We start from the raw sequence: 13,061 nt of genomic DNA, 5'->3' as shown, positions 1-13,061 counted from the left end.
AAACCGTTTTAAACAGGTGAGTTATATGGTATTTGAATTACAGCTCAATGAAACTATTACATAAACATTGATTTTTACAAAGATACCAACAAAAAATGTACCAAGAAACATCAAAAATGACGACATAAAAGTTCACTTTAAGGCCAGAGAATTGCAAGATTGAAAGGTGCTTGAGGTGCCACCAGCAGTGAGATAGCCTCTGAGCGCAGTGAGGAGCCAGGGGTGGGGTACGGGTGGGCAGGGGGGCCCTGGGGCAGTGGTAGGGGTCCAGGAGGGGATAGAGGTCCAGGTTAGGGGTCCAAGGCAGGGATGTGGGTCTGAGGTGTGGGTCTGAGGCGAGAATGGGGGTCTGGGGTAGGGGTATGGGGTGGGGGTCTGGGATGGGGATTGGTTTCTGTGGTGAGGGTCTGGGGCAGGGATGGGGATCTAGGGTGGGAGTCTGAGGTGGGGATGGGGGTCTGGAGTGGGGATGGAGGTCTGGGATGGGCGTCTGGGGTGGGGGTCTGAGATGCGCGTCTGGGATGGGGTCTGGGGTGGGGGTCTGAGATGGGTGTCTGGGGCGGAAATAGGGGTCTGGAGTGGGGGACTGGGATGGAGGTCTGGGATGAGGATGGGGGACTCGGATGGGGGTCGAGGATGGGGGTCTGGGGCTGCCATAAACCATGGCCAGAGACAGAAAGTGAAGAAGCAACAAAGAAACTCACAGCTCTCGAGTCAGGCTCCTCTGTCGACACCCCCAGGTTGTCGCCCAGCCCCATGCACAGCCACCGTGCATACCTGCCTCCTCGCGGACCAGCTCCAGCTCCCGGCGTGCACGGCTCTGCAGCAGGGCCCGCTCCTGTGCGTGCCGCCCGGTGAGCTCGGCGTGCAGCTCGGCCAACGCCGCCTCCTTCTCGCGCTGCAGGTGCGCCTGCGTCCGCTCGAGCCGTGCAGCGTGCATGTCACTCAGGCTCAGGCGCAGCACCTCCAGCTCCAGCTCCTGGAGGACAGGGAGGTTACTCGTGTGCCGCCACGAAAGACGACGTCACGCCACCCAGATGAGGCATGCAGTGTCATCAAACCATAAGGACGGAAGGTAGGATGGTGGCTGCCAGGGGCTGGGGAGATGCCATCAACGAACAAGGTTTCAGGTTGATAAGAGCTGTGGAGACAGATGGTGCTGAAGGATGCACAACACTGTGAATGGACGAAGACCACGGAACTGTGCACCCAGAAATCATTAACATGATAAATCTTATGAGTGTTTTACCAGGTTGATACAAATGCAATTGAGGTTTTTGCACTGTTGCAATTTGCTGTCTGATATTGGTACAAATGTAGTTATTTTATACATCATTTTGATGCACATTTCTTGGTTTATTTTTTTCTGCTAATGACTTACTACTTTAAACTAGGAAAATGATGTTAGACAAAAAAACAAATTCAAGCAATTTTCTTATTTGAGTTCAAAATGAGTCATAAAGCAGTGGAGATAACTCACAACATCAACAATGCATTTGGTCCAAGAACTGCTAATGAATGTACAGTGCCAAGGAGGTTCAAGAAGTTTTGCAAAGGAGATGAGAGCCTTGAAGATGAACAGCGCACTGGCTGGCCATTGGAAGTTGACAACAACCAATTTAGAGCAATTATCAAAGCTGATCCTCTTACAACTACACAAGAAGTTGATGAAAAATTTGTCGACCATTTATAGTCTTGGCATTTGAAGCAAACTGGAAAGGTAAAAAAGCTCAATAAATGAGTACTTCATGAGCTGACCAAAAATCAAAAATATCATTGGTTTGAATTATTGTCTTCTCTTATTCTATGAAACAACAACAAACCCATTTCTCAATCGGATTGTGATGTGTGACGAAAAGTGAATTTTATACAACCAAGGACAACCAGCTCACTGGTTGAACCAAGAAGAAGCTCCAAAGCACTTCCCAAACCCAAACTTGCAAAAAAAAAAAGTTATGGTCACTCTTTGGTAGTCTGCTGAAGATCTGACCCACTATGGCTTTCTGAATCCCAGCAAAACCATTACATCTGAGAAGTATGCTCAGCAAATTGATGAGATGCACCAAAAACTACAAGGCCTGTAACCGGGATTGGTCAACAAAATGGCCCCAATTCTTTTCCACAACAACGTGTGATCAACTCTTCAAAAGTTGAATGAATCGGGCTATGATGTTGATCCATCCACCATATTCACCTGACCTCTCGCCAGAAGACTATCACTTCTTCAAGCATCTCAACAACTTTGTGCAGGGAAAATGCTTCCATAACCAGCAGGAGGCAGAAGATGCTTTCCAAAAGTTCACTGAATCCTGAAGCATGGATTTTTACACTATAGGAATGAGCAATCTTATTTCTCATTGGCAAAAATGTGCTGATTATAGCAGTTCCTATTTTGATTAATAAAGAAGTGTTTGAGCCTAGTTGTAATGATTTAAAATTCATAGCCCGAAACTGCAATTGCTTTTGTACCAACCTAATACAATTTTAAAAAAGACCATGACAAAAATATAGGTTGAGGGAAGTATAAACAGAGTTTAAAAAATTATGCAAGAGGAAAGTGAAGGTGATTAAATTTAGACTTAGACAAATTAAGTATACATACTGTTTTTCATAACCTCACCATTAAAAGAACAGAAACTGTGTACTATTACTTCAAAATGCATAAAAGGATAATGTCTTTGTAAATCCCATGATAAATAATAATTCAAAGGCAAAACAGGTGAAAAGAAAGGAACAAAACAGGCAAGACAAACAGAAAACCCAAATTAAATGTCTGGTGAAAGTATAGGCACAGCAGTGATGTCATTAGATACAAGGGAATTCACTGCCAATAAGAAGACAGATTGTCAGGCTCAGTTAAAAATCAACCCTATGCTATTCACCAGACATACATCTCAAACTGATGTCTGCAGAGATGCTAAAGGTGAAGGAGAGAAGAGACCAGGTCCATTTACACAAAGCTCACGGCAAAATCAGCAAGCGAGTGCTCATTTGGGGTGGACAGGAGGGATCGGGCCAGCACTGCCCCACCTCTGACCAGCAGAGGGGCCAGCTGCTGCGCATGTTTACTCATCTGTGGGCTATGGGTAAGTTCTGTGTACTTTTCCACAAGGTGCTACAAGCCACAGCTTAAACAAGTATGAAAAGTGTATTTAAGACCTGGGTCTCACAGACTCCATCAGAGACCATTTTCCCAAGCCCTCCTATGATCTAGATTTTTCCTGCAATAATGCAGATTAAAAACAAAACTTGCTCACTGCTACAAGCAGTGTGAACTGAGTCCAGCTAGAATTGAGTGTCTAAAATATCATTATTTTGTATTAACTTCTAATGGAGTATAATCTATAAAACTACTGAATCACTATGCTTTACACCTAAAACTAACATAATGATGTAAAACAACTATATTTCAAAAAAAAAAAAACCAGATAAAATATAAGACTTTCAAGACAACATTTTGATACTGGTCAATATCTAATAATTTTTCTTGCAAATGCTAACAAAACTGAGTTGATTTGAAAAAGGAATCAATGCAATACCCATGGAAGTCACACCAGGCACTGTGGGAGGAGCTGGGACAGTAACTCCCAGCCTGCAAGCATCTGGGGTGGGGGCCAGGCCTGGGAGGCACACTGACCAATGACAGAAGGCCGCAGGGCAGAAAGGCGGGTTCCCCCCACACACCCACCAGACAAGATCTGTGAGCAGGGCGTGAAGAGAGGCCTTCCATGCGGGGAGCTCTGCCGCCGTTCCCACGTACGGGAGAAGACAGGGAACCCGGGAAAAGCTCACCTTCGTCATGACCCCGGGCTGCTCTGCACAGTAGCCATCCAGCTTCGGCGGTGTGCTCTCTCTGCCGGGCTCCTGCAGCTGGCAGGGAAGGGCCAGGAGGGGCGTCCACAGCGGCACCTGGGCAGCTCCGGCCCCTCTGCCCCCGATCCCTCCACCTCTGCCCCACTCCAGGCCTGCCAGGTCCATCTACGGCCGCCTCCTAAACCAGTCTCAACTCTAAACATTGTGTAACTTGTTTCCCTCATGATGGTGCTGCACGATTTTTAATGAATTCTGTTTCTTTAAGTTACTTCACTGTGTGCTTAACATTTAAATCACTAAATTTTAGTTTCTCAACAAATCCTGGTCTTTCACATTCATGCACATTTTCTAAGCTCTTAATTTCATACAACTTCAAATATTTCATCTTTAAGATTTTCCTTTGTTAGATAAATCTTTTCCTTAAAAATCTGTAAAGTAGTATTTTGTTTTTCTAAATCACCTCAAAATTGAGTTTAAAGTTTTCCAACAAATTTTTCCCCAATAGTTTTGACACATAAATTTACAATAATTTGGGGCTTTTATCTGCAGGAAGGCTCAGTGCATTCTCCTTGTCAACTCGCTGGTGGCTTCCCGCCACATCCATATTGGCTGCCAGATCCAACCTCACGTCACTCACTGCTGTCAGAGTGTCAGGGTCTGCTGGACCCAACTGCAGTTAGCAGTTTCATTTCTGGGCAGTTATAACTACTTGAGAAGGTTGGCATAATTTTATCTTTCATACAGGCCTTCCAAAGAACAGAGAAAAAATTCACTTTTTTTTTTTTTTTACTAGAGTAAAACATTTTATCTTGCAATTACTGCCATACTCCTGCATTTACCTAGGATGCAAGATGGATCTGAGCAACCTGCTTCTCCCATAACACAATGCTGTTTCATCATCATAAGGATGAATCTGTCAATTCAATTATTCCGAACCATGCCAACAATGCCTTAAATAATGAGGAAGCAGAAGAACCACCTAGAAGGGCAAGGGGCAGTGAACTCATCTCTCCTCCAGTTTTCTACATGACTGGAGAGACCATCTCCGTGTCCTGCTTTCAAGGTGACAATTCACAGAGGGGCTTTCCGGGCAGTACAGAGGTTAGGACTCTTAAGCTTCCCCAACAGGGGGCGCTGGTTCAAATCCTGGTGTGGTGTGTGTTAGTTGCTTAGTCGTGTCCAGCTCTTTGCAAATCCATAGACTGTAACCCCGGAGAAGGCACTGGCAACCCACTCCAGTATTCTTGCCTGGAAAATCCCATGGATGAAGGAGACTAGTAGGTTGCAGTCCATGGGGTCGCTAAGAGTTGGACACGACTGAGCAACTTCACTTTCACTTTTCACTTACATGCATTGGAGAAGGAAATGGCAACCCACTCCAGTCTTCTTCCCCGGAGAATCCCAGGGACAGGGGAGCCTTGTGGGCTGCCGTCTATAGGGTTGCACAGAGTCAGACACGACTGAAGCGACTTAGCAGCAGCAGCAGACTGTAGCCCACCAGGTCCCTCTGTCCATGCGATTCTCCAGGTAAGAACACTGGAGTGGGTTGCCATTTCCTTCTCCAAAAGGAACTATAGAAAGAAAGAAAGTGAAGTTGCTCAGTCGTGTCTGACTCTTTGCCACCCCATGGACTGTAGCCTACCAGGCTCCTCCATCCATGAGATTTTCCAGGCAGGAGTACTGGAGTGGGTTGCCATTTCCTGTTCTATCAAATTCTGGTAGGGGACCTAAGATCTCATTATGCCATTTGACATGGCCAAATATTTTAAACAGCCCAGCAAACATGAAACCAGCATACTGGGTTATTCTATTTATAAAACACTCAAAACCAGCAAGACTATAAACTGTTCTTCTACAAGTCAAGGTGCTCCGAACACAGAAAGTAACTTGAGACAGATCACAGAATTAAACACAGAAACCAGGCCATAAAGCCCCAAGCAGACACGGGAGACGATCTTCACAATCAAAGGACAGGAGAGATCTTTCGGACAAAGAAATCACTAACCACAGAAAAAAATGATGAACTCAACATCAAAGTTAAGAATATTTGCTTATCACAAGACATCATTAAGAAAACAGCTAGGTTAGCAAGACCAGGAAAAATATTTGTAGTATATATATCCCCTGGAGAAGGAAAAAGCTACCCACTCCAGTATTCTGGCCTGGAGAATTCCATGGACTACAGTCCACGGGGTCACAAAGAGTCGGACACAACTGAGCAACTTTCACTTTCACTTTCTTTACATTTAACAAATAACCTGGAACAATAAAGACAAAAAAGAACCACAGGTTCCCCCACAACCAAAAGTTGAGCCTTCCTAAAAAAGTTTTCGTAAGCCAAAGTGGCCTAAAAGTAAAGAATCAATTGCATTTCTTCATAAAAGTGAAAACCCTTTCTGGATTCCTTTCAGTTAGCAAAAAACAGGTATTAATTTGGCCTTTTACAAAAGTGAAGTGGTGTAAAGCAAACATTCAAAAAGTGGGGATAGCTATATAAACAAATATTCCACTTTAGTTAGCAAATTTGTTTTTCACAAGCATGAGAATTAGCAATTCTGAAGCTTATGTATGTGTATTTTAAGATTGAGTAAATAAAGATATTGTAAATAAGGATGTCAGGTTTCTCACTATGGGTAAAAGGAGCTAAACGTAAAGAAAGTGGGAAAGCTAGAATAAATTTTGTACTGTTGGATTAAAATTGAAGATGTTAGTATTAATTTATGATTTTTACTATACATACAAACAAAGAAATATGTACAGATGTGTTTGAATATACATTTACTTATATTTTCCTGCTCTCTTTTGAAACAGCCCAGAAGCAACTGCACCCTGCTAACAATAAGCACACTGAGCACACAGATCGTGGCTTCTAAAACCATCCTCCACCAAAAGAAGCCAGGGCTCCTAGAAGAAATGACTGGTTCAGGGCTGCAGAAGGGAAAGAACCAAATAAGCCTGGAAAGTCTTGGTGCAGAAAGTATGGAAGTAGGTGCAGCAAACAATGAGTGCATGTTGAAAGGTCACCGATGCCAATCCAAAGGCACTCCCAATGGCCAAATGTATGTGTTTCAGCAACAAAATAAACACTGATATGATGGATTAAAACCCATAACAAAGTAAGTATCTAGCAGTCTATACTGATATAAATTATTGAATAAATCAATAAATTGGGGAGGAGCTACAGTTCCTCCTTAGACTAAAACACCAGTTAACATGTGCAGGTGGAATGACGGAAACACAGTCATCATCCAGTCAGTACCGCCGTCGTTACTGCAGGCAAGAGTCCGCAGTGAAAGCTAAAACTGACAAAAGGTTTACAGGATCTCTAAGTACCTCCACACAACACACTTATTAACTACCAAGGTAAAAACAGAAACCTTTCTATCAGAAGAAATCTGGCAGGTCCCCCAGTACTGAGACATACCACCCGTGCCTCTTCTCAGATACCCTTGGCAGGCAATATCATCACCTCCACAGTGTTCCTGCTAAAATGTACTACCTGACTTCAATCAGGAGAAAACACTGAACAGAGCCAAACTGACAGGGATCCTACCACATAACTAGCTGCTGCTGCTGCTAAGTTGCTTCAGTCATGGCCGACTCTGCGACCCCATAGATGGCAGCCCACCAGGCTCCCCTGTCCCTGGGATTCTCCAGGCAAGAAGACTGGAGTGGGTTGCCATTTCCTTCTCCAATGCATGTAAGTGAAAAGTGAAAGTGAAGTCGCTCACTCGTGTCCGACTCTTAGCGACCCCATGGACTGCAGCCTACCAGGCTCCTCTGTCCACGGGATTTTCCAGGCCAAGAGTACTGGAGTGGGGTGCCATTGCCTTCTCCACATAACTAGCTAGTACCCTACCAATGTCGAACTTATAAAACACAAAGAAGACTAAGAAACTGTCCAAATTGGAGGAGACTGAGGTGACAAGGCATTGAACGGCAATACAGAACCCTGGACCAGAAAAAAATGGGAAAAATTAGAAAAAGCTCTATCAATTAGCTCACAGTATTGTTTCAATGTTTACTGAAACTGCATAATCATTTATATTGTGATTACACAGATGTCAATGTTTCAGGAACCTAGGTGAGGGATAACCAGGAACTCTGCTATTTTTTACAAACTTTTGTAGCTCTAACATTATTTTAAAACAAACAGCTGAAAAATACAAAACTTTTAACTTAAAATTAAAAAAAAAAAAGACTTGTCTAATTTGAAAGTAAAGATACAAAATAATAAATGCTAACTTACACTATGAGCCTTTCTCCTCAAAAAGCCTAGGCAGGAAACATACAGAGAAAAGCCACTAAGAGTAAGTGCTTAAAAAAAAAAAAAAGAAAAGAGTAAGTGCTTGGCCCCCTCAACATGGCGTTCATGTACTTAGCTGCAAAGTGACAAGGCTACTGAAAACCACAGCTCTACCCCAGAGAAGCAACAAGAAGACAAGCATGAACAGCAACTAAAATCCAGTCTCAGGTCTCTGAGAGCACAGGCAATGGAGGGCGAGTCAGCTGGCACAGGCTGGTCCAGAGGCTCAGGCATCAGAGTTCTGCAGCGGCTCCCGGGCAAAGTTAGAGCACCACAACAAGGCCTTCCCATTTGCCAAAAGAAACATTCTAGGTTTGTAGGCAGAATATCATAAACTATGCTGGTAATCATCTCATTTTTTTTCAATAAGGCTGTGCAAACACAACATGGTTTTGAGTCAGCCTGCCCTCAGCCACCAGTGCTCTGCTCATTCTAGCAAACCCCTGCCCTGCCCTTGCCACACGTAAGCAACAGATACTCCTGGTTCAAGGCCCCTTGCTTGTAATACACATAAGAGGAGGCCCCAAGGAGAGCCCCCATGCAGGCCATGAACAGGCCCATCAAGGCCACGCACCCTGCACACCCAGGTCCACACCTGCCCCTGCAGCCACAGGGCCTCAAGCAGCAGACAAGACAACATTTCTGTGACACATTCACCCCTTGCCTCCTCATTCCATGTTCAGAAAGAAGGGGAAGACTACAACCAAGAACGAGGCGGATTTGAGAGCACATGAAAGGACGTTATGGTTTAAGTGTCAGAGGGGCCGTTGCACAGCCACACCTGAGGAGCCCACACTTGTCAAGCTTCTGTTACCACAGCGTCACCAACACGGACACTCGCCTTCAAACAGTCCATTCAACATTTCTCAAAATTATGTGATGAAGAAAAAACTTTTAACTGTAAGTAAAACTACAAAAATAGACTCCCCATCTGTAAGACAGAATGAAACCCTCTTTCCCTAACTTTGGGTAGACAAAAACAGACACAACACCACTTTCAGTACACAGGCTAGCAAGAACTAGAAGATGAGCAACACGTGGAAACACAAAGCTGACTAACGGCACCTGAGCAGCTCCCGTGCCATCAGGGGTGTCGCCGCAGGTCGGGTTCTTGCCAACGTCCAGGCCTCCCAGGAGCCCACCATCCCCGGGCGCGGCTACCGGACTCTCCTCCGCGACAGGCGCATTGACAGTCGTGCCCTTCCTCTTCGCCGGCGTTTTCTTCGGATGCGTACAGTCACCTTTTGTTTTTCTCTGTCTGAAGTGAGCAAGCTGCGCAGAAATGTAGAAAAGTAGTAGAGACAAAGGTAAGCAAGGAAGAAGTAACAGAACCACAAGCTGAGTGAGCTTGAGGGGAGCATGAGGCTCTGGGGCCCGCGCAGTCCACGCGGCCACACCTGGCCAGACACACGTCACCCGGGTCCCTGCCCCACAAACACTGCCGCCATTAACATCGAGATGCTGGGATTCAGAATCGCACTGAAGAACCTAACAGTGAGGATGGCTAATGATGCCCACAGACAAAGGAAAGCAATAAGGCTGGCTGGCAGAGTAGCTTTTCTAGCCCGTAACAGTTTACAAAAAAATTGAAAAATTTAGAGATGCATCTATTTTAAAAACTGACAGCTTAATCAAGGCACATTTACAGTTTAAAATTATATAAAAGCTAAATCTCTCCCCTTTTGCCCCATTTTCCCCCAGTCAGAGAAATACATAGTGTAGCCAAAACTTCCTTGCCATAGATTCTGAGACAAGGTACAGAAATAGCAAAAAATTAATTAAGCCAGGTCAATCTAACATCCTCCTTTATGGAATCAGATGTTCTAGTTTTCATGACACAGCTCACCAAAGCACCAGGGACCGCCACAGAATGTCCCTATCAGAAGGCACACCTGGCAGTATTCAGTCCATCAAATCTGAGGGTTTTAGACTGCTCACATACTGTCTCTCACAACACCTTATTCAAAAGGTGTGACTGCTAACATCAGCTTTTCACAGGAGGACAAGGTCCTTCACATGACAACTGTGGTCATGAAAGCAAATGCATGTAACACATTTGTGTGAATGATAACAGAGGCTCACGGTCTCATGGGCGTGGGAAAATCACAAAAGGAATTTAAGTGACAGAAACTGTCTGTCAAGACCAGACACTGCCTTCACAACTAGCCCCATCTCCATCAAATCTAATGTCATTGAGTTCCCTTCCTACATCACAGACCTGGTCCCTCGCCTGTGGTCGCCCAAGGAGAGGCATTTGTTTTTTCCCCCAAGGTTAAAATCTCCTCCTCATTTAGACATATTTAGAAACTGTGGAGCTCAGGGAAAAAGGTATTAAACTCTGTCAGTTGCATCTTCTTTCTATGTGCCAGGCACACGGAAAGGTAAGAAAACACACTCCAGCCTCACTCCTCAAACCCCAGTCAGAAGTCTGACCTGCATGGGAAGCTTGCAGAGGCCGCTCTGTCCTCTGCCTGCCACCCTGCCCTCCACCTGAGCGCCTCACACCCTCACCGTGTGTTCTGAATGGTCTCTAATAGAGTGGCCCTGCGATTTCCTCAAGGGGAGGAACTATCACTGATCCATGTGAATTCCTGCAAGGAGATCCAACCAGTCTATCCTAAAGGAGATCAGCCCTGGGTGTTCATTAGAAGGACTGACGCTGAAGCTGAAACTCCAATACTTTGGCCACCTCATGCAAAGAGTTGACTCACTGGAAAAGACCCTGATGCTAGGAGGGACTGGGGGCAGGAAGAAAAGGGGACAACAGAAGATGAGATGACTGAATGGCATCACTGACTCATTGGACATGAGTCGGAGTAAATTCCAGGAGTTGGTGATGGACAGGGAAGCCTGGCGTGCTGCGATTCATGGGTTCGCAAAGAGTCGGACACGACTCAGCGACTGAACTGAACTGAACTGACCACATCTGACCTCAAATAGCACAGGACTCCGCAGGTTCTGCCCCCAAACGGCCGGGACGCGGTGGGGCGGCTAACCCCAACCCTGATCCAGGCTTTCTCCACCTTCTCACAGGGGTGTCTGAACTGCACACGGCTCAACCTCCACAAATTACCCAAAACGCTGAATACCGGATGGCGCCTGCGTGGATGGTCAAAGCAGATTCAAGGAGCTACAGAGCTCCCGCGGCACTGCAGCCTGGGGACGGGACACCTCCCGGCGGATTTGTCCGAGCGTCTGGAGTTCCAGCACCGGTGCGGGGTGTGGGTGGATGGGTGGGCAGAGACCTCCACCCTCACCTGCCGGAACCGTCTACCTGGGCCCAAGCGACGCAGGCGCTTCAGGAGCCGGACACCAGGGAGGAGGTGAGGCATTCCTTCGTGTAAACAAGTTCGTGCTCAGGAACACTACTCCGAAAGAAAATTTTTACAGAAAAAAGCAGGACTCCGTGTAAACGAACATCTGCAGGTAGTTTTAATCGGATGGAAGCTGAGCTGAGCCCTAGGGGAAGCACCTGTGATGCCCAATTGCAGGGAATCCTGGCCTCCAAGCCCTCCAGGAATCAGGGCAGGGACTGGGAGGTGCGCAGGTGCGAGCAGGTGTAAGTTGTGGTGACCGCGCCCGTCCCCGCACCTCGGGCTTCGGGAGCGGGCAGGCGTCAGACACCGCGTCCCGACGACACCACGGCCTGTCAGTGAAGCCGCCTCGCCCGCTAACAAGACAGGTCGCCTAGGGCCGGGTACCTGCAGGGGATGGGCTCCCTGCGCGACGGGTCGGGAAACCTGCCTTTCTTAACTCCGCCCCTGCCCCTGCGCAAGCGCAGCCCCGCCAGTCCCGGCGTACCCCGCGCCCGTCCTCCCCGCGAAGCGCTGCGCGTCCCCAGCCGCTGATTGGCTGCGGCTGCGATAGGGGCGGGAACTGGCTGAGGGCGGCGGATTCAAGATGGCGGCGGCCAGGGGGTGGCCTCTAGCCGAGTCGGCAGAAAGGGCAAGAGTGCGGCGGCGGCGACGGCGCCAACGGCCCCCGCGTGGCTGCGTCCGCTCCTGGGTGGGGGCAGTGGCGAGCATTGGAACCCGCCCTATGGACCCCACGCCAGGACAACACGGGGAGGAGGCGCTGCCATTTACCTTCGCTCTCCCAGCTTCCACTTTTCTGCGCCGCTGCTCTTGCTCATCATCTTCCATCTTCTTCTGGGGCCCTTAGCCAGTCGCCAGGTGGTGGCTGAGCCGATGCGGCGCCGCCTTCGCTCTATTTACACTCCCTCCCCCTCTCCTGGGCTCACCCTCCCCCCACGACAACTGTCACGCAGACGTGGGCCCGCCCCACGTCCGGCCCCGCCCCGAGGCGTGCACAGGGCTGGTGGCCAATCAGGGGCCACGGTCCTGCTTTAGCGCCAGCGCGCTCAGGGCGGTGCGTCCAAGAGGTGCGGCTCAGCGGAGCTCCGCCCCAGCTCCTTCCTCTCCGATTGGTGAATGTCCGCTCCCGCCTCTTCGGGCGGGACCAATGAGCGGGGCGCGGCGGCTTCGGCGCCCTCGGCGGTTGGTAGATTTGAAGCGCCGGGTGAACTTGGGAGCGGGAGTACCCCGGCTCTCCCTGGTGTGGCTGCTAGTTCTCGTTCCCCGGAGGTTCGGGTCGTATGGGAGGAGTCTGCGCCGGCGCCCACTTGGGTCGAGCTTTGCAAGAGCCCAGGGACAAGTCCGGGAGTCCGGGCCCCATTGCGTGGACGCGCCAGCTCGGGGCTGTACCTGAAGTCGTGTTCGAGGTGTCCGTCGCCGGACCCCGGGATTGCTGCACCCAAACTTTCATCTCTAGGGGTTCTGGCCCTGTGTGTGTCACGATAACAGGAACAATCACTTGCTTTCGTTCCTAGGCATCCCTCCCTTGGGTCCCGCTGGCGCCTGTACCCACGGAACTGGAGTGCCAGGGGCGGCCACAATTAGTTCAGTAGGAATCGGCGCCAGGATCCCCCAGCCCAAGGATCCCA

The 13,061-nt window shown here is 48.1% G+C and overlaps 1 protein-coding gene across 3 annotated transcripts in view; it reads right to left on the bottom strand.

The window, feature by feature from the left end:
- PCNT (pericentrin) overlaps positions 1 to 12,397 on the bottom strand; it is a 106,550-nt gene extending 94,153 nt beyond the window's left edge. For all 3 annotated transcript variants that reach the window (XM_065942144.1, XM_065942145.1, XM_065942146.1), the window contains exons 1-4: positions 12,205 to 12,397; positions 9,185 to 9,391; positions 3,793 to 3,870; positions 778 to 979 (exon numbers count right to left, since the gene is read on the bottom strand). In XM_065942144.1, coding sequence (XP_065798216.1) covers positions 778 to 979; positions 3,793 to 3,870; positions 9,185 to 9,391; positions 12,205 to 12,261 — 544 coding nt within the window. In that variant the 5' untranslated portion in view covers positions 12,262 to 12,397. The remainder of the gene's footprint in view (positions 1 to 777; positions 980 to 3,792; positions 3,871 to 9,184; positions 9,392 to 12,204) is intronic.
- Positions 12,398 to 13,061: the final 664 nt, after the last annotated feature.

The sequence above is a fragment of the Muntiacus reevesi genome, chromosome 8 (assembly GCF_963930625.1).
Source record: "Muntiacus reevesi chromosome 8, mMunRee1.1, whole genome shotgun sequence".
In the NCBI taxonomy this organism is placed as follows: domain Eukaryota; kingdom Metazoa; phylum Chordata; class Mammalia; order Artiodactyla; family Cervidae; genus Muntiacus; species Muntiacus reevesi.
This window is presented reverse-complemented; position numbering and strand designations above follow the sequence as displayed.